This window comes from Erpetoichthys calabaricus, chromosome 4, assembly GCF_900747795.2.
Source record: "Erpetoichthys calabaricus chromosome 4, fErpCal1.3, whole genome shotgun sequence".
Taxonomy (NCBI): domain Eukaryota; kingdom Metazoa; phylum Chordata; class Cladistia; order Polypteriformes; family Polypteridae; genus Erpetoichthys; species Erpetoichthys calabaricus.
In genome coordinates, this window is record NC_041397.2 from 48,099,645 (window position 1) to 48,125,499 (window position 25,855).

General features: G+C 38.8%; 1 protein-coding gene across 2 annotated transcripts in view; it reads right to left on the bottom strand.

The window, feature by feature from the left end:
• The window catches only part of pola1 (polymerase (DNA directed), alpha 1), a 452,854-nt gene that overhangs the window by 366,444 nt on the left and 60,555 nt on the right, over nucleotides 1-25,855 (bottom strand). For both annotated transcript variants that reach the window (XM_028799416.2, XM_028799415.2), the window contains exons 20-25: nucleotides 20,936-21,111; nucleotides 13,049-13,178; nucleotides 11,368-11,487; nucleotides 7,066-7,165; nucleotides 5,989-6,113; nucleotides 2,974-3,123 (exon numbers count right to left, since the gene is read on the bottom strand). In XM_028799416.2, coding sequence (XP_028655249.1) covers nucleotides 2,974-3,123; nucleotides 5,989-6,113; nucleotides 7,066-7,165; nucleotides 11,368-11,487; nucleotides 13,049-13,178; nucleotides 20,936-21,111 — 801 coding nt within the window. The remainder of the gene's footprint in view (nucleotides 1-2,973; nucleotides 3,124-5,988; nucleotides 6,114-7,065; nucleotides 7,166-11,367; nucleotides 11,488-13,048; nucleotides 13,179-20,935; nucleotides 21,112-25,855) is intronic.

The following is a 25,855-nucleotide window of genomic DNA, read 5'->3' on the forward strand; positions in this document are numbered from 1 at the left end:
AGAGATGGGTACTGCCAGGACTCCTACAATACTATGGTCATACAATACTGATATTTAATATTTTGCAGTAAATTAAATAGTGCAATTTAATTCCACAATGTACTTATTAATTACTTTTTCCTCTGGCTCAAGTTGAAGTAGAATCATATCAAGACAGGTAAAACTATTACAACTAATTAAAAAAAAAATTAGCTTCCAGAAAAGGTACCTTTGATCTTAAAGGATCTCAGCAGTCTCTACAGGCATGGACAGGATTAGAATTGAGTATGTTAAATGGTCAGCTCAGGTTGGACGGTTTGGAGACAGTCAGAGAGGCGAAATTGTGTTGGTTTGAACATGTGCAGAGAAGAGATGCTGGGTATATTAGGAAAAGGATGCTCAGGATGGAGCTGCCAGGTAAGAGGAAAAGAGGAAGGCCTAAGAGAAGGTTTATGAATGTGGTGAAAGAGGACATGAAGGTGGTGGGTGTAACAGAACAAAATGCAGAGGACAGAAAGATATGGAAAAAGATAATCTGTTGTGATGACCTCTAAAAGATGCAGCCAAAAAGAGAATGAGAAGACGACGAAGAAGAAATACGGATTATCATGAATAATTATCCAGTACTCGTTTCTTACCAAACCTCAAGCTGTATGACACACACAAACTAATAAACTAATAACAAACATTGTACAAAACCTTTATATAAAAAAACCTGTACATCTATCAAATGCTCATACTTGTAAGATGTTTATAAAGGAAAACCAAGGCTAACATGCTTAATTAAGTTTACAAGTAAAACTGACAAATTTTGCTGTTAAGCTAACAAGAATGCTGCTTACCAAGCAGCAGTTTCAATTTCTTCTTTATCTCTTCTTTTTCCAATTGAAAATATAAGCTGCTTTACTTAACACAATTTCAGTTACTGTCCAAAGACAAGCAGTGTTTTGTTTTAATTAAATAACAAAATAAAGGTCTAAATTCATTAAAGTAGCATTTCTTGCTGTTTGTCTAATTGCAAATGACAACTCTTCTGATTTGTTTTTCTCAGTTTATTACTTTATTTCTTTAATGTAAAGACTAATATTCCAGTCTTCTATCTGTCTAGTAAAGTCTGCCTTACAGCTCTGTCTACAGAAAGATCACAGCAAAAAAGTCATGAGCTAGCTCAGCAATTGTAATATCGTAAGTAAAGCAGCACTAGAACTAAATTACTGTAAAGCTTAAAAAAATACATGATAAAAAAATAATTTTTTTGCGATCAGCCAATTTACCGATCACCACAGACCAGCAGCTGACTGATCACAGCATCACTACATTTAGTGGAAAATTTGCCACTTTAAGTGGAAAATTAGCATTGTGGTGTCCAAAATACTTGATTTTTATTTGACAATGTTTGCAAGTCACTTGTTTAGTACTAAGCTGTGTTCTCCTCATAAGATTTTTAAAGCCACAATAAATCCAAATGCTACAACATGGGCAGAAAATTTTGCACCAATAAGGTAGCCACATTATCTGTCAAAGATATATAATCAGATAATTAAAAAATATTTTCTATTGTTTGCCCTATGTGTACCTTCAGCGTCGGTCCTCTGTATGTGTGCGTGTGAATCTTCATCAGCATAACTTTAAAGCCTGCTTCTTAGACTGTCATTATTTTTAGCCACATTTATCGCCTCCTGTCCATTTTTATACCTGGTCATTGATTCTGTCCCTCTCAGCATGAATTATATGCCTTTTCTCCTCCTCATGCGTCTCACATTCATACCTCCTTTTTTGTTATGTTAAAAAAGCTAAACTGACTAATCAGATTGCACTGAGGAACTGGACACAGACCTCAGTGTTTTATTATATAGTAGATAGATAACATAAGCAATTCAATATCCATTGCATTACATAATGCATTTTGATAGCAGTGCACCATGTATGGGAAGGCAGAAGAGATGTATTTTGTAATACTGTATAAAGTACAAATAAGTTGTGTTGTTTCTAAATTCACAAAAACGGCAAAAAATACTTGTCTGTCCTCAGTTTGTCAATGACATGGTATAACAAAGTATTGCAATAAAATACAGTAATTTTTCCCCAAATCTCTAATAATTCATATTATTAGTAAGCACAAAATAAAAAAATGAATCAATAATAGTAAAAACAAGACCAAATTAAAATTTAAGATTTTCCAAAATAAACTGAAAATGTTTTACTGTGTTTGATTACAATGTAAAACAAAACTAGGAATATAAAAGTAAGTACTCTATACAGTTTAAATATATTAGCAGAAATAAAATATAATTCTTAGAAAAAGCTTTAAAGTACACATTTTTGCTCCAGAAAAACTGAATATATTCATCATTTTGTATCAGATATAAAGTCAATCTGAATATTATTTTATGTATTTAAATAAGAAAAAAAAGCATGATAATAACAAATAAGTGTTGATTAAACACCCATATCGCCAAAAAGGTTTTTGCTAGTAGTCCTTTGCAATAATGAAAAGATTCATATTCAAAGAAATGGGCTAAAGAACTTGGATGTTACTCAAAACATACACACATTCAACAACTTCAAACTTTATTCTTGCATCTTTCTTTTGTGGGAACTCTAAAGAACGACATAGTGAGAGAAACAGACTCAAACTCTGCTTCAAAGCATCAAACAGATCAATTGGGTAGGATTGTGAAAGATTATGGTACATAAAGCTTTCACCGTTTTATGTATCAAGTAAAGTGATTCTTGTAGTTAAGTTCAGTGCTGAACACATTATGACATTTTGAATACAACAACAGGGCGAAACACTGTACCAAGGACAGCAAAGCCTTTTCGGCCTTATATTGAGAAATGACCTGATGCTGACTATTACAATAAAATAACTCTATAGAAACATTTGAAAGACCTTACTACATTCACATTACTTGTAACTTTCACTCTACTAAAGCAGATAAGGTGTGTGTGATTAAAATCAATATAGCTGCCAGGTTTACACTGTTAATCTACCTGCAAATAGAGGTCAGCATTTAAATCTGGCTGTTTCATCAGCTGTTTGACTTGTCGTCTCCTCTCTACTAGCTTTTTGATCTCCTTAGGTAAAATACCAATCTCCAGGTCAGGTTCAGGAAGCTCTGGAATTTCATCAAGTTCATCCACCTACAAAAAAAAAAATAATCAGAAAATATAAAAATGTATATGCTAATAACATAACAAAAGCAAAAATAAAGCAGCGTTACACAGTTATACTTTCATAACCAGACTTGGAAAACTGCTTGCTAAAATGTTATTGAAAAACAGTTTGATTTGGGACTTGCATCCACAAGCTGAGTCAGTATAAGGCAGGGTTTCTTATCCATTGGATCACAGAGCTGGGTGTTTGCTGGTTGCAATCATTGGTCCACGAGTGGTTCAATAGCTGCCAGTAGGTCATCAAAAAATTAAAAAAGGAACCTGGTCGCAGGAACATAAAGGTTCAGAAATACTGGTGGGAAGGTGGTGCGGGCTGAATGCATAAGAATTGTCCATGTGTACAAGCGCCAATGAAAACAAACCTTAAAGGGCCCTCCAAGAATCAGAAAACATGAGACTCCATAAAATAACAATAACAATAATGATTTATTACTGCAACCGGTTTTGCCAATTGCTGGAACATCATTATCCAGTTGTTTCCCTATGGCTCTCTGTCATAAGTACTAATCAGCTCAGCTCAGTCAGCTGAAAATCGGCACAACTGTACTATAAAATCTGCACTGGTAAAGCTTTACCTAAAAGGTTTTAAATACTAAAAACATGAATTTGATATTAAAGAAATAGAAATTACTGAAACAAACAAATTCTTTAACAGATACTTGAGGGATAGTGAGAGTTTAAATTCTATGCAAATTTGGAGAAGGGTAATGACTACACATACAATGGTACCTAGTGGAAGGGCCATCAAAAGTATGGGTTCCATCTGTCTGAAGCACTAAATATCCATTCACTGCCAACTGCCAAAGGGCACAAAAGAGTGAACATGGAAAATATTCTCTTGATTCACCAGCAGTTTAATAACTTAAGTACTGCTTAATCAAGAGAATGTGATAGAGTGGTCCAATAAGCTTGGTTGGTTGGTTGGTTGGTTATTATTATAAGGAGTAAATATGGTCTTTAGGCCAAAGTATTTTATTTTACAATGGATAATATAATGAAGAGGTAAAGACAATTCAGATCACACCATCAGTCAACTTCCATTTAAAAAAAGTAAATAACTCAATAACAGCTAGGCAAAGCTGAAGCCAACATCTGTTTCTGAAGTTTCTGTTTTTCCTAATCTCAACAATCTACCTATATATATATATAAAATTCTTTTCGCATTTGAAACGGAAATTACTTATGACCATGTGATATGGAAATTACATACGAAACAGAAATTACGGATGGCCACACGATATGGAAATTATCTATGACCACAGACAATATTATAATACAGGAACTAATCACTTCGTTTGTGGACGCCATTTTTATATCATCTTTACGAATTGTTATTATTTGTGAGCGCCCAGCGTCGCCCTCTCCCACCCCTCTTGTCTGGAATACAGCACTGAGCCGTCCGCCGCCAGGCGCATTCTGACAGAGAAGTTTTATTTATTCATCCACGTGACTGTCGCTGAAACTGCCACATTGAAACTTTTTTTTAGTTGGCAGTACTTGATAGTAGAAGAGAAGAGGAAAACAGCTTTGCATCTTTCTACTTTTTAACTGTGCCGAGCTGTAAACAATGTGAAGACGAGACCGCCTTCAGCTGCGAGGGGTCGTGAGAACAAAGTGGACGCTGGGAGGCGCGGAATGTCGGGCTGCTCCGCCAAGTTGAGAGCTTCGCAGTTTCGGGCAGCGTCCTCTCTTCTCGCACTGTTTGTGACACTTCAAGTCCCCCCATCGGCTCCTGGGAGAGTGGAAATCTTTGCGAATGAGTGTAATCGGTGCCATCGAAACAGGACTGTTTGTAAATTGCCCTGCACAACTACTTACTGTCCCTTAAGGTAAGTTCGGGTCACTAAAACCCCACAACATTCAAGGTTGCTTTTGTGATTAATTATTTTAACAAGTAAATCACAGGCATGTAGTGCAAGGTTGTCATGCAAAAATTTGGACGATCACATAGAAAATGTAATTTCTATACCACAGCGGTTGTGTAGCGCCTTTCACAAGGGATCTACTACTTACCTGTTGTGTTATAGCGCCTTTAAAATGTAGTTTACTCGAAATCACTCCAGTAGTGCTCAATGTATCTTTACTTCTTAAATGTTAATGTTTTACTGTTTAATAACTTAGACTACATTTTATTTTTTTCCCCTTGCACTCAGTGAGCGAAGCCACTGGGTAATCAACTAGTATTCAATAAATATGTAATTGTGGCAGGCTCTTTATTTCACTTTAGTCATTAAGTTTAAAAAAAAAAAATAGAGCGACAGACAAGTCAGAATTTTTTTTAACATATATATCAGCAATATTGATTTGTGATGAAAAGATTAACATGAAACAAAAGGATTTCTTCTTTAAATATTCTTACAAGTTTATTAAAAATATCACATCTTGTGGTACAGCTCTTCAGTACAAAACACCATAATACTGGAACAAAAAGTGGTATTAAACAAATGAAGACAGGAAATTTGCACAGAATGACCTCTAGCTTATAGCCAAGATTACCTTTAATATGCTGCAAAATATCCGGGGAAAACATGTCGTTAGTGTTTGCTTGGAGTATCATGAAGCACCATTAAAAGGAAAAATCAACAACCTTCTGTCGTTCTTACAGTAGCTTTACATTTTTCTTTGTTATAAAAAAAATCTGATCTTCCAACTTCTTAAATTTTATTAACACTGCAATTTTATCTTTACTGTTACAGAATGCAGGATAGCGCTGTGTCTCCAACAATAAAATACTACAATAGGAAGTGTGTCATAATAAAATTGGATGTTAATTAAAGAGAAAAATAACAATTACATTCTGAAAACCTTTGCTACGATAAGCCAATTAGTTACCTCAGATGCCTTCCTGGAGATGGCTGAAACCCTCTCAACAGTGGTAAAGCAGATGTTAAACTCCTGGATTATAGATGGGTATAAGCTATTAAAGTCCAAAAGTAGAATAAACTTGTCATAGAATCCTGCAAAAACATATGATTAATATGATCACAGTTTGCACTGAAATAAAATTTAAGTTAAATGACTTTAGCATTTCAGAAAGTGCACAGTTTGGTCAGCCACCAATGCACTGTGCATATCATATATAAACAAAAAAACAAAAAAAGTAGCAGTATTATATACTGGTATGAATGTGAACCACACTAAAAGAATGCAAAAAACAAGTAATGTCACAATTATTTATTTATTAGTGATTTAAACAGAGTAATACTATGGAAATAAGTTAATACACTTTTAAAAAAAAAATCTGGCTTCTACAGCTACACTGTTTTCCTCTATATGGAAAATTTTGTTCTTGTCAGAAAAAAAATAAAGTGCACTCAGAGGCAAAGCATTTTCAGTCCAAAGAGCTGAGCAATTTTAAGTGGCAGCTTTAAACACCCATTTGTAGAATCAGTTATCTTTAAAGCATGGGAAAACAAAGTTTAAAAAGATTTTAAATTCACAGCCTATTTTTTCCCACCTCCAAGCTACCGTCATCCCTATTGTATGATAACTCTAAGACTAGTACCTAACAGAGACCATAACTGGAAAAAGTAAAATTACAGCAGCCATAAATTCAGCTGAATACATTGACTGTCAGTCAGGAGTCACTTTGAAAGGTATTCATTGTGTTCAAAAGCTCATATTGGTGTAAAAAAAAAAAAGAAAACTAACAGAGATAAATCAAGGGGTATTGTAGTTCCATAATCTATATCAGAACCATCTGTTCTTAAAGTAAACCATTTGGAAAAAAATGTAACACAGTTTATAAACAGCATAGCACAGGAATAATGAACTATAGAATGGTCAGTATATTGCAAACTGAATCACAAGGGTCTAAGGACTACATCTTTGCAAAATATACTTTTGAGGAGTTCATACAGAATATTTTGTGAATTATCTGCTCATTATTTATAACAAAGAAAATCTTACCAACTTTGGGCTCCAACACAAGTCCCCCTGCATAAGCAGCTTTCTTCCTGCCTTTCTTAGTCTTGCCTTGTGTCACATCCACATCCTCTTCATCATCAACCTGCACATTAGACAGGATACATTGATGAAAAGCAAACCATTTTGATGCATTTTGCAAAAGGATGTGGCAAAAACCTGCCCAAGAAATATCTTTGGATTTGATAAGAAGGCTGTGACATTTTTTAGTACAAATTTCTGGAAACTACATTGTTGGTATTTTGTTCTGCTCTTCTATATTGTAAATGAACATTAACTATACAATACAAGGGGGCTCCGCCCCCTGCTCGCTTCGCTCGCCTACCCCCGGCGTTTTGAACCCGTGCCCGCTGGGCAGCCACATGTGAGGATGACGCACGTTTAATACGGAGCATTCGCCCGTGTCACTCTGGGGCCCCCCACTGTTAATACGGAGCTCCATCCGTACTATTATGCATTGCATTGTGGACTACTGCGGACCCCGTAGTGTTTCCCGTTTCAGTTTGTATCTTGGTCACATGCTTTTGTTTTTGAAGCTTTTGAATTCCGGTCTTCATTATCTGTAACCTGCTGTCCATGTGTTTGGCCCCCTCGTTTAACCTGTTTATGACGTTTTACTTTGCTTTCTACTCTGTCTTTCATTTCTGATCTCGCTTTATTTTGCTTTTGTTTCAATGACACCTGGTCCGTGGTGAATATATTTTCCGTTTTTCGAGTAATAATTTTCATTTGTTTGCGATACTGTGATGTTTATCGTACTGTTAATAATGCATCACTGTAATGTGATCCACCTATGCTGTATAGTTTGGACGTGTGAGGATGACGTATGTTTAATACGGAGCGTTCGCCCGTGTCACTCTAGGTCTCCCCACTGTTACTACGAAGCTCTTTCCGAACTATTATGCGGTGCATTGTGGAGCACTGCGGACTCTGTAGTGTTTCCCGTTTCACTTCGTATCTCATTTAGTCAAGCTCTTTCTTTTTGGAGCAGTGCCTGCCTGGTCTGCGGCATTTCAGACGCACGTTGTAGGCGCATGCGTTCATTAATTATATCCAGGCAGGCGCGTGTTTGTATCTCGGTCACTCGAGCTGTGTCGTGTTGAATCCATGCCTGCTTTGCCTACGCAGTTTGAGACGCGCGTTGTATACGTCCACGTTCATTAGATCTGTCCACGCGGGCTCGGTGTCGAAGCTGTGTTAGTTGTTGAGCTGTTTTGTTTTGAAGCCGAGACAGTTTTGCTTCCGCGGTTTCAGACGTGTGTCCGTACCATCTCAGGTTTGATGTATGAACCTTTGTGGACTCCGTAGGGTGTCCCGTTTCACTCTGGGGCGGGGCATTGACTCCTCTTGTTTTACTATGTCTCCTCCTGCGCCTTCACCACGCATTAGTGCCACTCACAATATGGCGGCGACGCCTGCGCCTTCCGTATTATGTCGGTTTTTACCATGCTGTGTAGGCGCCTTTGCCTTTTGTACTTTACCGCGCCTTCCGACACACGATGTAGGCGCCTGCACCTTCCGGGTCCGCCTCCGCTGTGTGGTGTGGACGTTTAACTGTCGTTGTTTCTGCCTTTATATTCTGTATCTCAGTGTGCATGTGTTTCGTGCCTAGGTTTTTTTTGAAGCTGTTGCATTCCAGTTTTCATCATCTGTAACCCGCTCTCCATGTGTTCGTCCCCATTCTTTAATCCCTTTATAAAGTTTTACTTTGTGTTTTATTTCTGACCTCGCTTTATCCTGCTTGCGGCATGTCAGACGGTTCGTAGTCTCTCTCGTTTTACTCTAGGGAGGGGGGCTTTGTCCTGTAACCTGCTCTCCATGTGTTTGTCCCTGTTCTTTAACCTCTTTATGACGTTTTACTTTGTTTCCTTCTCTGACGGCTCGTAGTCTCTCCCGTTTTGCTCAGGTGTGGGGGGGGGGGGGGGGGGGGGGGGGTTTGGGGCTTTGTGTGGCGCATGTGCACGTGCGTAGTCTCTCCCGTTTCACTCGGGTTGGGCTTTGTGTGGCACTTGTGCACTATGTCTTTTGCGTCCTCGGGCAGGTCCCTGCGTCCATATCCGGTTTACCATTCTCGCTTAGTAATATGGATATTATAGTCTGGGCTACTTATCCATAATTATATCGATAATTTATTATTTTAGCCAGATGTGGAAGAGTAATTGATCTAAAAATGGACTTGCTTGGTGGTGAACATAACTTAACTCACTCTTGGAGACCAGTCTGGACTGATGCTTCTCAGTGAATGCTTTGTTCTCACAAAGACAGACAGGCATCAGCACAATGGTGCCACAGTACTCACCATCAGCAAAACAAAAGGTTGAGATCAGAATGAAAAGCAATCAGTATATGGGTTTCAAAATGAATATATTTCTGCACAACATGTTAGGAATATATTAAAACATGGAACTATGTTACATATGTTTTATTGTGAGCACCACCATATGCACCTCAGATGTGATTTCACATCTAATGGTTAAACACCAGTTGAAACTAGGGCTGCCAAAAACTATTATTTTGTAAACAATTAATCTATCAACTATTTTATCAATAGATCAAATACTCTAACAACTATTTTTGTTTAAATAATTCTAGTAGGCTTATGAATGTGTGCTGCTTTTGAATATTTATTGAATTATTCTTATATATAGCATTTGAAAATATCAGAATATACTCTAACAAGACAACACCGTTAATAAAATTTTAATGTTAAAAAAGACTAAATAAAAAATATATATTTTAAATTAATAGTGATCTTTAACAAAACTTATGTTGGCAAACCAACTTGAAATAAGAATGGATTCTTTTAGACCTTAATGATCTAACTGATCCCACTCCAAGACTCGTTTTATGTGTATTCTTTAAATACTCTTAAATTGAGACAGGCATCAAGGATTTAGCTGCTAGGTATAGTTGGCAAAACAAAATTTTTTTTTTTTTTTTTTAGTATAAATGATACTAACTGAAATTACATGGCAACTCATATCTCTTGAAGAGAAGATTGAGGAAAAGGCAGTATTCTACACTTGTACTTATATACTCTGTCTTTTTAATTGTCCACTACTACACTTAAACATTTATCTTTTTTGTAATGTTATCTGTACTGAAAATTGCTGCAACTGACATACATTTTAATTTCATTTTCACATAGTTTGACGTTGCTATGACATCTTCAGTACAGTATGTCATTACAAAAAATTTCAGAAGTTCTACTTTGTGCATGAAGACACTGCTTTCTTCTTTAAGCCCTCTCTTTCGGCTCAAAAACTTTCATTTTCTTATAACTATAGCACAGCCTTGAGTTACAAAAAATAATTTACAGAAAACATTTGGCAAATTTTATAGTGTGCAAACTATGTGCATAAATGTCCACAGGAGAATATGTCTCAGAAATCCTCCCAAATGACATAACATGTACTGCCACTTATGGAATAAGCTTAGATTTACTTTAAACTACTTACTTTCTGCCTCTTGTATTTTCATAACCTGTGATTTTTTTTAAAAAAATCACACATTTGTATTTATACAGTCACACCTTTTTTTTTTTGCCCAACATACAACTGATTTTAAAGTAACATCTGGAATCCACTATACCAATTCCCTTCATAATACTAAAAACACTTCAATCATGTCACCTCTATCTTCATTTGCTTAACCTATAAAGGTTCAGCTCCTTTAATCTTTCCTTGTAGCTCATATATCTTAGCACAAGCCATTTTCCTCTGGACTTTCCCTTGCTCTGCAATGTCTTTTGTAAAGTCCTAATTATTACTTCTATTAAATTTCACCTGCTTCAAATCTGCACAAGCCTTTATGCTGTCCAAGTAGCTGTGTAAAAATTTAGCTGATTTTACATTATCTACCCTTACACCTAGTTTAGTACCATTTGCAAACTTAACAAGCTTATTGAATCTATTCATATCATTTATATATGCTAAAAAGAAAAGCTACCCCAGCAGTGATCCCCCGAGGGACACTCATTTTAATATCACCCAATTCTCATAACATTTTGCTTCCTCTGTTTAATTTAATTTTTCACCCACCTACAAACTGTGTCTCGAATTCTCACTTATTTTAGTTTGATTGCTAACTTTTCAGGTGGTAATTTATCAGAAGCCTTTTGAAAAATCAAGATAATCTAAATTTAATTTAAAAATAACTTTTCAATAGAAAAATTATAACTAAATATGTCATAATGAATATAGTTCTTAAAACCTGAAATAATGTAAAATGAATTTAAAGTTATCATTGTATTTCAAAAAAGGAGACAAATATATAACATATACTCACAAGATCTATCTGTGGCTTTTTGAATAGTTGTTTATCTGGTACAATATAGTCCTTTTCATAGAAAGCATGAAGTAAAAGGTATTCATTTCTTTCAGAGCGCCCACCCATCAATGTCCTTGACTGAATACAAGGAAACAGAACACATATTACAGAAGAGTTTTTTTTTCCCCTGTAACTTGAATATGTAACATGAATATGTGAAAATTTACATTAACTGAATAAAAATGCAAATACTCTATGTACTAAACATCACAATGAGATTGTAGGATTTATTAGGCAGCATCGGTCAACTTCAGATTTATTGTTTGAGCTCATGCCTCAGGTTATTTCAAAGTGATGTATATGTGGAAAAGACAGAAATAGGTCCTGATGTGAGACCCGATATGCTACATAAGAAAAAACAGTCAATGCCCTCTGCATCTAGCCGTAGCTAATAGAACTGCATGAGATTATTATATAAAAAAAGGACACTGAAATATTTTATTCCGCAATATATATTTTTTTCATTTTGCAATATATTATAATATTAAATAATTTTGACCTGATGACTTGATTCTGTGTGGAATTCATTTATCATTCTATAATGAATTTCATTACCCCTCATGGAAATGTGTTATACCATGCCTGAGAAGAAAGCATTCTTCTAACTGACACAGCCTGCTGAAATGTTTTCCATGTTTAGATACCTACACAGGGTTTTTCAAAAGGTTCTAAAAACAAACAAGAAACTGCATCAGGGTTTAACCAGCAGACCTCTCAAATGTGAAAGAATCATTTTGGGTCTAATATTTAGACCAGCTTAATGGACTGTGGGAATGTCCAGACATTTAAAAAAAAATTTCTGTATACTACATGGTCCTTTCTTTCTGAAGAAACAAGTCTTACTTTTCTTATGTGAATCTTTTTATTTTTATTTTCCTTCTAAACATGGGTTAAATTCACCATTTGTCAGTAGTGGTAATCATCAAGTTCTTCATCACTAACTTGGGTATAATATGATTAATGGAAAAAAAAATAAACCACAAAAGGCACATTAAGCACAACACATGAACAACAGCTGCTTGATTTATCATTAAACACAACACTAGTAATAATAAAATGTTAACATTTTGGTATTGCAGCAGCAGGAATGTGACCCATTTCATTTCTGTTTCAATCGAATTACAGTGTGTATGGCACCTGTCTCAGAGATCAAGATGGCACTGCCTCCCACTGACCATTGCAGGTGTACTAAGCAGTGCAATGGCACCCAACAAATCTCTAGGTGGCCAATGGATAGACTTTGCAGGATAGTTTGGATGCATGAAACATATCAGGATGTCTAGTTCTGCTCTTGTTCACTAAAGGATAGAAAAAAGGCTAGAAAAAACTCTTTTCACTAAAGGAAAAGAAAAAAAAAACAGCCACTCCACATGGCAAGGGTTTAGCTATGCTTACAAAGGTCCAGATAGGTATACATATTGTTTTCTCCTGTCTGTTATGTACTTTTGTCACTAATTCTGTTATTTTCCCTTGTGTTTCTTCTTTATAATAACATGCAACATTTATCACATACTTTAGCCTCATTTGTGTTCATTCTTGATTAAATAATGGTTTGAGATTGCTTCACATCTCCTACAGGTAACAAAGTAACTCTGCCCAAATTAAATATCCAGAGCAGCATCAGAAAAGACAAGCTTACCATGACATTTCCAGAAATACTCGTTATCTGTAGAGCTAAAGGAAGAACATTCAGCTCGCACATGATCTGCAAGATGAATTTGGCATCCATCCATGTATTCTCCAGTAAATATAGCAAATGTGAAGAGTCACTAAGGGGTTAAGGGGGGGGGGGGAGAGAAAAAAAAAAATTACATTAATACTAACCATTACGTTTTCATTTGGGGGGGGGGAAATCTATGGTTCATGAAAAAGCTTTAATGTAACCATTTAAAAATCTGATCAACAATCACTGAAATAAATTAAGAGATATAAAAAATAAACTTTAAATGTGTTACTTACTACATTATTACTAAAACTCTGCTATTCTAAAAGCTTTTTGTCCTTTTTCCTTATTGGATCTCAACATAACATTGAACACAAGGGGGTATTTTTTTTTTACCAGTTCTTGTTATTCTCCGTTTCTTGCCTAGAATACCACGCAGCCTACAAATTTCAAATTTTGCTATATACTTTTGTCAATGCCAATATTAGGACTCTGACTTAACATTTATGGACATTCGTTTTACAAATTCCTGGAGAACCTGTGCCTAATGACTTGCTGAATGGGTGATTTTTTTTTTTTTCTAAAATTTCTACTCATACTTGATTCCATTAATTTTTCCTGGAAAGGTACCCTTGATGTATGCTGAACAGATGTATTTTTCTATCAGGACATTGCAACTATTATACTTAAAAGAGAAAAAAAAATATGTGCAGAATTAGTAGTACTAGACTTGAAGATGAAGAAGACAAAACTTTATTTGTACCCAGGTGGAAAAATGGGTTTTTATAGAAGTTCTTTAAATATATAAATAAATACAAAAATAGTTATTTAAGAAGGTAGGTAGGTAGGTAGATAAATAAATACACACTCACAATTTGGTCTGAACACACACCAGAATACCTATAAAGCACAAAAAAAAAATTCTGGCTTGGCTTTCACGGTCACACTGAGGCATTATGCAGACATGTTTTGTTGGTATAAAGGAGCCCCAGTAGCGTTACTTGACAAACTTCTGCTGGACAATTTGTTGACTGAAAGAACTCAGTGTTGTCAGAGAGAGGATGTGAAGCATTTTTCATAATGTCACTCAGTTTGGTTTTAATCCTCTCCTTCACTACTACTTCCAGGGTGTCCAGAGTGCGTCCTGTAACTGAGCTTGCCCATTTAACTAGCATGTTGATTTGGTGGGCCTCCCTTGAAGTGATGTTTCCAGCTCAACACACCACAGCGTAGAAAAATCGCACTGACCAGAAGATGTAAAGTATATCACTTCCACATTAAAGGAAAAAAAAAAAGCCTCCACTACCTTTTCTTATATAGTTCCTCTGGGTTCTGAGACCAGTCTAACCTGTCATTAACAAAGAAACAAAGTTCTCCACCTGACTCCTATACTCTCTCTAATCCCCTTTTATTAATGTACCCTATACGTGTAGAATCATCCGAGAATGTCTGCAAGTGACATGACCTGGTGTTATATTTATTGTCTGAGGCATACAGAGTGAAGAGAAAAGGAGTCAGGACTGTTCCCGGTGGTGTTCCAGTATTGCTCACATCCATATCAGAAGCACAGTCCTCGAGTATCACAAACTGCAGTCTTCATGAAAAAGTCCATTATCCAGGACACCAAAGGCTCATCTACTTGTATGTGTCTGATTTTATCCCCTAACAGAGATAGCTAGATGGTACTGAAGGCGTTGGAAAAATAAAAAATACATAAATGCAAAAAATAATCCTCAGAAATGCCTTGTGGAGCAGATAGATAATTGCATCTTCCACTCCAATGTTTGTCAATTAGGTAAACTGTAGTGGGTCTAAGTGGTCTACCACATGAGAACTCATAGTGCAGGACCAGTCTCTCAAATGTCTTCATGATGTGAGATGCAAGTACCACTTGTCTGTAGTCATTAACTGAAGAGGTGCCCGTTTTTTTTTTTTTTTTGGAACAGGTACAATGCAGAATGCTTTCAACAGCCATGGAACTTTCTGAAGTTTTAGGGACAGACCATTTCAACAGTCATGGAACTTTCTGAAGTCTTAGGGACAGACCAAACAGGTTACAGGGGACACCACAAAGTTGGTCAGCAAGTGCGTGAAGAACTGAAGAACTGACTCCATCTGGTACTGCAGCTTTTCCTGTGTGTAGACCCCTCAGTTGTTTCCTTACTTGATCTTCATTTATGGACAGTCCACACCGATGGTCAGAGTTGAACTTGTCACTGGCCATTCCAGTTGACGTGGTAGTAATTGTTGATGTAGTAGGGATGGTGTGGGGAGACTGATCATTGAAAGACTGTGGCAGTGGAAGGAAAAATCTATTAAAAAATTGGTTCAGGGAGTTAACTTTGTCCACATTCTTTTCTAGAATTTGAGCCCTGGATGGCTCGAGTCCTGTAATTATACCCAGTCCAAATCAGGCATCCTTCATGTTATTCTGAATGAGTTTGTTTTCAAATTTAGATCTGTAAGCTTCCTTTCCCTCACTCTGTTTTTCTTTAGCACAAGCTGTACATCCTTCAGAGCCTCTGTCACCAGATTTGAATGTTCTTTTTCTCTTTCGGGAGACCTTTTAGCTCCTCAGTAATTCAGGGCTTGTTATTTACAGAGCAACACAGTGTCTTTGTGAGTACCACTGCGTCAACACAGAAGTTATTATAGGCAGTGACATGAGTCCCTCAATATTGTCCCCATGTGACTCACATTTCATTTCTCAGTCTATCATTTGGAAGCAGTCATTTACAGCCATTTCAGCCCACAGGATCCACTTCCTCACTATTCCGGTGGCAACAGGTTGCCATCTAATAACAGGCTTCTATCTTTGAATAAGATGAATCATATTGTGGTCCAATTTGCCTGAAGCAGCAAGCAGATTACACTTAAAGGCATGTGTAACATTTGAATACTGCAAGTCCAGCTTGTTATTTCCACTAGTGGAAGAGGTCACAAACTGATAGAAATTTGTCATTGTTCCTTCCAAAGCCACTACATATTATAACTACAGAGTCGGAGTGAGTCATAAACAACATATTGGTGACAGAATGAATCATTTTCATTGCAAGGTCCCCATTTGCAGACTGAGGAATATAAACATTAATAAGGATGATGTAATTTATCTCCTTGGGCAAATAATGTGGGTGAATTCCAAAAGCCAAAATTTCAATGTCTGAATGTAGTTTTAACTGTAATATGCTCCCTTTAATAATATTCCACATTCACATAGATGAATAGTCACCCTCTTGTCTTTTTTCCCCCCACACTAAACTGGGTGTTTGCCTGCTTGAATAAGACGGAATCCATACTGCACTAAAACAGTGTCAGGTAAATCAGGTTTAAGACAGCTCTCCGTAAAGCACAAAATGCCACTGCACTTGGATGAACTATCTACGCTTATAGCGGGAGCATACATCTTATTTGACAGCAATCAAATATTTCCCATTATAGCAGATGGTAGACCACTTCTAAAACCTGCTGTCTTTGGTCTACTCCCAGACAGGCTTAAAGTGGAGAAGGATGAACAAACTAATTGCCTTTACTACACTACTAGCACACAGACTCAAAAGGAAGAATCCCACCCCACAACTTTCAAGTCAGTGGGTAACTGATATTCTATACTACTTGAAATTGGAAAAAAATCTAATTCTTACTTGGAGGATCTGTTCAAAACTTTTGTTAAAATATGGCAGAATCTAATCATTAACATTTTAGAAAAAGCTTCCATTTTGAGAAAAAGGATACCCTTCCTCTTTGGTTCCTTTTATAGAGTAGCATTTTGTTGTTGGCTCTCCTATCTTTCTCTCGGTGGGACTTGAATTTTGCTTTGCCTAGTTAAGTTTGACTTGACTGTATGGAAGGTTATCTGCTTCTAAATAAAAACACTTTTCGCTTCTCTTTTACTCCCGCAATGGCACATCGTCATCTCAGTCTTTGAACAAACAGCTCCTGCAGTAAAGTATCACTGGGCTGCTTTGATGATCGTAATCACAGTGCAAATAGCTGATTATGGCAGTATTTAATACACCCTGCTTTCATTTTCTCATTGTGTTACTGTTTTGGACAGGCAGCCTTCAGGCCCTCTTTGCGACTCCATCCAAGTTTGCAGCACATCTGAAGTGCAGTCATGACAAGCCAGCGCCTGGGTTTGCATGCATTGCAGTTCGTCAGTAAATTTAAAAGCCATTTAAGATTGATTTGTCTGATTTCTAGTGGGTACTACCAGTGACAAGCCAATCTGCTCTAATTTTAAATAAGATTAGTAGCTAGATCGAGGCCTTGCCGTGGCAGAAGGGCTTGCGCGGTCTAGTGATCCTCGGAGCTATGTTGTCGGGAGCTACATGCTCCTGGTAGGGCTTCCCAAGGCAAACAGGTCTGAGGTGAAGATCCAGACTAACTCGATCCTGAGACCCCCATATGGAGTTTAACCAAGGATCGGCGTTTCCCTTGCCCGGGAAAGGGTACCCGGGGCCCCACCCTGGAGCCAGGCCCAGGGGAGGGGCTCGCTGGTGAGCGCCTGGTGGCTGGACCTTCAACCACGGGGCCCAGCAGGGCTCAGCCCGAAGGAGCAACATGGTTCCGCTCTCTTGTGGGCCCACCACATGCAAGAGAGGCCATAGGGGTCGGGTGCAATGCGATATGGGTAGTAGCTGAAGGCGGGAACTCTGGCGTTCTGACCCTCAGTTGCAGAAACTGGCTCTTGGGACATGGAATGTTACCACTCTGGCGGGGAAGGAGCCTGAACTGGTGCAAGAGGTTGAGAGGTACCGGCTAGATATAGTCGGGCTCACCTCTACGCATGGTCTGGGCTCTGGAACCATTCCTCTTGAGAGAGGCTGGACTTTGTTCCACTCTGGAGTTGCTGTGGGTGAAAGGAGTCTGGCATGGGTGGGCAAGCTTATTGCCCCCTGGCTCGAGGCCTGCACGTTGGGGTTCTCCCCGTTGGATGAGAGGGTTGTTTCCCTACGCCTTCGAGTTGGGGAGAAGGACTCTGACTGTTGTTTGTGCTTATACGCCGAACAGCTGTTCAGAGTACCCAGCCTTCTTGGAGTCCCTGGAAGAAGCACTGCGAGGTGCAGCTTCTGGGTACTCTATCATCCTGCTGGGGGACTTAAACGCTCACGTCGGCAATGACAGTGAAACCTGGAGAGGTGTGATTGGGAGGAACAGCCGCCCTGATCTAAACTCGAGTGGTGTTCAGTTGTTGGACTTCTGTGCTAGCCATGGACTGTCCATAACGAACACCATGTTCAAGCATAAGGGTGTCCATAAGTGCACTTGGCGCCAGGATGCCTGAGGTCGCATCTCTATGATCAACTCTGTAATTGTGTCATCAGATCTGCGACCTTATGTCTTGGACACTCGGGTGAAGAGAGGGGCGGAGCTGTCAACTGATCACCACCTGGTGGTAAGTTGGATCAGATGGTGGGAGAGGCTACCAGACAGACCAGGAAGACCCAAATGAATAATGAGGGTCTGCTGGGAACGTCTGGCGGAGGAACCGGTCAGAAAGATCTTTAACTGCCACCTCCGGCAGAACTTCAACCTCATTCCGAGGGAGGCGAAGGACATCGAGTCTGAATGGGCCATGTTCCGAGCCTCCATTGTCAAAGCAGTAGAATCGAGCTGTGGCCGCAAGGTTGTCTGTGCCTCTCGTGGTGGCAATCCACGATCCTGGTGGTGGACAGCTAAGGTTCCAGAGGTCGTCAAGCTGGTTGACCAGTGGGACTCCAGAGGCAGCTGAGGGGTACCGGCGGGCCAAGCGTGTGGCGGCATTGGCTGTTGCAGAGGCAAAAACTCGGGCATGGGAGGAGTTTGGGGAAGCCATGGAAAATGACTTTCGGTCGGCACCGAGAAGGTTCTGGAAAATCGTCAGGCGCCTCAGGAGGGGAAAGCGGTGCTCTACCAACACTGTGTACAGTGGAGATGGGGCCCTGCTGACTTCAACGGCAGAGGTTATTGACCGTTGGAAGGAATTACTTTGAGGATTTTCCCAATCCCACCAGCATGTCTTCCTTAGAGGAAGCAGAGCTGGAGTACTCTGGGGGGGCCCGTCCATAACAGGGGCCGAGGTCGCTGAGGTAGTTAAAAAGCTCTGAGGTGGCAGGGCTCCTGGGGTGGACGAGGTTCACCCTGGGTTCCTCAAGGCTCTGGATGTTGTGGGGCTGTCCTGGTTGACATGCGTCTGCAACATTGCATGGATATCGGGGGCAGTACCTCTGGATTGGCAAACCAGGGAGGTGGTCCCCCTTTTTAAGAAGGGTGACTGGAGGATGTGCTCCAACTATAGGGGGAAATCACACTCCTCAGCCTCCCCGGTAAGATCTATTTAGGGGTACTGGAGAAGAGAGTTCGGTCGATGGTCGAATCTCGGATTCAAGAGGAACAATGCGGATTCTATCCCGGCCGTGGAACACTGGACCAGGATCCTTGAGGGGGCATGGGAGTTTGTCCAACCACTCCACATGTGTTTTATGGATTTGGAGAAGGCATTCAACCATGTCCCTCGAAGCATCCTGTGGGGTGTTCTCCAAGAGTACGGGGTACAAGGCTCGTTATCACAAGCCATTCAGTCCCTGTACAGGACGAGCAGGAGCTTGGTCCGCTTTACCGGTAATAAGTCCGACTCATTTCCTGTTGAGGTTGGACTCTGCCAGGGCTGCCCTTTGTCACCGATTCTGTTCATAAGTTATATGGACAGAATTTCTAGGCGCAGCCAAGGAGCGGAGGGGTCTTGTTTGGTGACCTCAGAATCTCGTCTCTGCTATTTGCGGATGACGTAGTTCTGTTGGCTTCATCGGACAGTGACCTCCAGCTCTCACTAGAGCGGTTCGCAGCCAAGTGTGCAGCAGCGGGGATGTGAGTCAGCACCTCTAAATCCGAGGCCATGGTTCTCAGCTGGAAAAGGGTGGAATGCTCTCTCCGGGTTGGGAACACATTACTGCCTCAAGTGGAGGAGTTCAAGTATCTCAGGGTCTTGTTCACGAGTGAGGGAAGAATAGAGCGGGAGGTTGACAGACGGATCGGTGCGGCATCCGCAGTAATGCGGGCTCTGCAACAGTCCGTCGTGGTGAAGAGAGCACTGAGCCGAAAGGAGAGGCTGTCAATTTACCAGTCGATCTACGTTCCTACCCTCACCTATGGCCACGAGCTTTGGGTAGTGACCGAAAGAGCAAGATCGCGGATACAAGCGGCCGAAATGAGTTTTCTCCACAGGGTGGCTGGACTTTCCCTTAAAGATAGGGTGAGGAGTTCAGTTATCCGGGAGAGACTCTGAGTAGAGTTGCTGCTCCTCCGCATTGACAGGAGTCAGTTGAGGTGGTTCAGGCATCTGGTTAGGATGCCCCCTGGACGCCTGCCTAGGGTGGTGTTCCAGGCATGCCCCACTGGGAGAAGGCCACGGGGCAGACCCAGGACATGCTGGAGGGATTATATCTCCCAGCTGGCCTTGGAACGTCTCGGGGTCCTCCCAGAGGAGCTGGAGGAGGTGGCCGGGGAGAGGGAGGTCTGGGCTTCCCTGCTTAGGCTGCTGCCCCTGCGACCCGACCTTGGATAATCGGTGGAAAATGGATGGATGGATGGATGGATTAGTAGCTAGTAAATAAGTTCAGAAAAAAAGAAAAATAGTGAGAAATACATTGTTTATGTATGTTAAGAAACCAGAAAAACAAAAATGAATTTTAACCAAATTGAATGGCTGGCATGGTAGTATATAAAATAAACTCTGAAATAATCCCCATTTTTTTGCAACAACAATATGGATACATAATATATTTATAACTTGGATTGTCTGTTGTGCAAGAAGCTATTTCAAGTCATTTCCTTGTCAAAATATTCTTATAAATACTTCACATGCAGTCATAAAAAATGTCTTACTTATAGTGATTTTTGATGGCTTCAGGTGGGATGACAACTCTTTCTGTTTTGATAATATGAAGAACAAGCTCCGACAAGTGGTAGCTTTTGCATCGAATGAGCTCTTTGGCCGATATCTGGACATCACAAATCATTCTGCCACAAGCTGCATTTTTCTCTGCAAAGCCACTTCGGCCCTAAAATCCATGACAGAGGAGGAAAAAAAAAAAGGTTTAATCAAATATACTTTTAAAGGATGTACGACTGTAGAACTGACATTTCTTCTTGAATAATATGCTACCGTGGCTGTCCGTTTGTCCGTCCAGGATTTTACATCACCTGTAGCTCGCAAACCGTTTGACCTATTGAACTGAAATTTGGTACACATATACTACGTGACCTCTACTGTCCACTTTCGAGTGATGATTTTTATTACTACAATAAAATTTTTTAAAAATAAATAAATAAAAAAGTATCAACTCTCAGTGTGCACATGGGCGCCATTCCCATCCCTATCACCTTCACCGTCACTTCCCCTACCTCTTCATATCTTTAATCATTCTCGAGGCAGATTGAAGACTTAAGTGCCAGCTTAAGTGAAGAATTAAGGAAAACTTACTAAGTAATTGCAACACAAACACTGACAATCAGTTTTAACGCAAAAAGATGCAGATGAAAGAAGAAAAGATGCGGGCCACTAGAGTGGAGAAAAGAAGAGCTGCTCAGGAAGCAGCAAGCGCATCAGCCTCTGAGCAAACAAATGGTAAACGTACAGAGAAAGAGGATGAAAACTAGGAATGCTCAAGTCAAGTGTACTCACTGCACGTTATCGTGTAGTCTGCTGTTACTGGTCTTATATAATACACTACCGTGGCTGTCTGTTTGACCTATTAACCTGAAATTTAGTACACATATACTACGTGACCTCTACTGTCCGCTTTCGGGATGATGATTTTTATTATTCTTTTTATTTTTATTTTATTTTATGTTATTGTAGAATCAACTCTCAGCAGCAGGGCTACTGTGCAGCGCATGTGTAAGCCTGGCTAAATCATTCTTGAGGCAGATTGAACACTTAAGTGCCAGCTTAAGTAAATAATTAACAAAAACATACTAAGTAACTGCAACACAAAAACTGACTTAATAAGTTTTACCGCAAAGAGATGCCGACAGAAGAAGAGAAGAAGCGGGCAGCTAGGGTGGAGAAAAGAAGAGCTGCTCAGGAAGCAGCAAGCACATCAACTTCTGAGCAAACAAATGCTAAACTTAAAAAGAAAGAGAATGAAAACTGTTATGTCAAGTGTATTCACTGCACGTTATCGTGCAGTCCGCCGTTACTGGTACTGTATAATTGCTCAATTAAAAAAAATTCTGATATAATTCAATTTCAAATTTAAGAATTTTTAAATTGGAATACAGTAATCCCTCGCTACTTCGCGGTTCACTTTTCGCGGATTCACGACTTCGCGGATTTTATATGTAAGCATATTTAAATACATAACGCGGATTTTTCGCTGCTTCGCGGGTTTCTGCGGACAATGGGTCTTTTTACTTGCTTCCTCAGTTGGTTTGCCCAGTTGATTTCATACAAGAGATGCTATTGGCGGATGGCTGAGAAGCTACCCAATCAGAGCACGCAGTTAAGTTCCTGTGTGCTGCTGATTGGCTCAGCGACAGAGTGCTGCATTAACCTGTAAGTCTCATCTCACTCATTCATCATTAACGTGCTAACGCTTCAGGGGCCGTGTCCAAGCACCAACAGAAGATGCAAATGATTGCAGAAAAGGTAAAAGTTTTGGATATGTTGAAGGAAGGGAACAGCTACACCGCTGCAGGACATCGATTCTTTTTATTTAAAAAGGAGGAAAAGCATATAAGATCTACGGCCGCAGTGTCCTTTAACCAGGGTGCAAAATGAGTTGCAAGTGGACATGATAAGGCAGTAGTCTGGATGGAATCTGCTTTAGGAATCTTTGCAACAAGGTCGACGACGTCATGACCGCCTACAAGCTGCTACGTGTACTTCGCTATACAGTAAGTGTAAACTTATCTACCGATTTCATATTGCTTAGCAGTTGTCCCTGTTTTTAATAGAGTAAATGGTGGGTTGTAAACAATACAGGGAGGGTTTAAAAACGTCCAAATACACGTTAAATAATTAAATAAATATATATAGTGTCCCTACTTCGCGGAAATTCAGTTATCGTGGTCGGCCTTGGAACCTATCTCCCGCGATAAGTGAGGGATTACTGTACTACCTGCAAATTAGTATTATTCAAACAGTTAGGGCCTAAATTAGGTTATTTTAAACAGTGGATATATCACAACACTTTTCAAACAAGAAAGAAAGGAAGGCTTTTCACAGAATGTTTAGATAGGATGAAGTGGATTTTAAAAAGGAAATTACCCTAAAAAGTTTCTTTGCATAGAAGGACATACAGTGTTTCATTAGCAGGAAGAGTAAGTAGAACCATATCATTTTGTGAATTTGGGGTGACCCAATTTCTAATATCAACATCCTAATATTATACTCAGAAAACGTTTAAAAACAATTCTCACACTGACCTGGAGTAGAATCAATAATTGCATTAATGCAACTGATAATACAGGAATTTCAGTTAATAAACACATACCATAAGAGCCAAGGATTATGGTAACTATTAAATAATAATAGTCCCATTAAATTTTAGTAACTCAAGCATAAGTTCATAATTCATCCTTAGCTTATCTGTCACCGATCTGCATTTAGCATGCCTATGACTCCAGACATGATCACTTAAACTGGTAATAAATATAAACTGGCTGTGCTCTTAAAGAAACTCATTTCTTTTGTTCTCAAACATTTGAGCTAATTAAGACCACACTGGTGGAACCGGACAGAAAATTCCTAAACAACGCAATAGGTCTTCCTTACATTACTGCAGAGACAAAAGCCCAATGTGACAAAACCAAATTGATTAAAAGATATTTTTTAAGCTTATTTCATTTAATTATTTAAGATAAAAAGTTTGAGTTCTGCTCTTTTCACAAGGATGAAATACTATGACCCATTAATGCGTTCGGATTGCAGTTCCCAGATACGGTACTTTTCTAGCTTGAATCAAATAAAGAGCATTTTAAAAACTATTACTTCTTTAGAAATTAATCTTGGTTTTGAGTGGCTTCTGTAAAATACTAGGATGTGTAGCAGTGGCTAAAACATGGAAAAATATAATTTTTATATTATTATATACAAGACATAATGAGCACAATTACAACAGAGAAACATTTTAATTTTGTTTAAAAGTTTTTCTAGTTTTACAGAATAACACAGTTTAGCTGAAACTTTTTCATTGAGTGTTTTTTTCTTTTGAAACTTCCACAAGGCATCATAAATAACTCTCACTCTTATTCCAATGCACTGCAATGAGTAAGAGAGAGACAAAGAGAGAGAAAGATTGCTTAAGTATTTTTTTGTGACACAAGGCTCTCTGGCTTTCTATTTAGACTAAAGCTTTTAAAAGCTTGACTGCCTGTCAGTCTTTTTACTGACCTTTTTTCTCTGTAACAATCAATCATGACAAATCAACACTGGCCGGTTGCTTATCCACTATTTAGAGCTCCAATATACTGTATACTGGCAGACGTCAAGAAGTTTAAAGATATCAAGAACAGATTTCATAGTCTTTAATCTGGTCCTAGTAAAGACACTTGCTTGCAATAGAGAGCACTCAGTTTTCTTTGCCACATAGTATTTTCTATAAGACTGATATGGTCACTTCACATTGGAAGGTAGCTCATTGCCATAAACTCTGAACCTACAAAGAGCCAAAGGTGACTCCTTCTGGCTGTTCTCCATAAGAACAAGTAGGAAGTGAGAATCCTATATTGAAGAAACGTGCCTGCATTAACCTTAGCTTTGGTTTGCTTTGCTTGTACAGAGATATTTCAAGCAAGATTACGTTGTGAATCAAGTGAGGAAGATTGTATAACTAGTTTTAAAATAAGGTTATCTTCTGTTGATTGGAGGAAAGTTCATTTCAGGAGATCTGTCAAAGTTAAATCCCTGAGCATGCAAATTAGAGTAGGCAAGATGTCAGCTTGAAGTTACAAAGTTTAAAATGGATGTTCTATGTTCTTCTAGGTTCTTCTTTGTCTAGTATACTCTGCAAAGATATCACCATATATTGAATAATGCCAATGTTATTAGATAAGTAAACATTAGCCTCTAGAGATGTTTGTTGATAATGAAAGCTGCAGAAAGATCTTTGCATATATCATCAACTGATTTTGCCATTCTGTGGTTCCCTGTGAGATATCTCTGTCACAAGTACCATCCAGAAGAACCAGGACAAGAAAGGCATAGGTTCAATTTATGAACAGAATTCATAAATTGGAAAAAGTATACAAAAATCAACTTTCACTTTGTTTGCAGTTCAATCTGCAAATGTTCAGCTGATTTGAAGATAAAAAGCTATTTAGGAAACAAAAACAAAATTACAACACCTAATCCTCAGCCTCACACTGCACTCCCAATTACAATGTTGTTTATGGAGAAAACAAGATTACAATTCAGCTTCCTTGTCAAAATGCATACTGAAGCTATAAATCAAATTTGCGCAATTAAATGAAATCATTCTTATTATACAAAGCAAGCTCTGACAAATCTAGTTAAATCGTCTATGGAAACCTTCATCACTAATCCTCTTTATTTTGTGTGCTTCGATAACATGCATAACACAAACTTATAAATACAATTGATGTTGCCAAACTGGTGCCTTTAATAACACAAGCATGGAACCAATAGTGAGGTTATAATCACGCAGCAAGCAAAGAAAACAGAAAGCACATTTTAGTTAAACTGAGGAATTGAAGTATCTAGTATGGGTATACTAGGAAATTAAGTGTTCAAATTCTGGACAAAATATGGTGAATACAATAAGCAATGTTTATGTCAGTGTA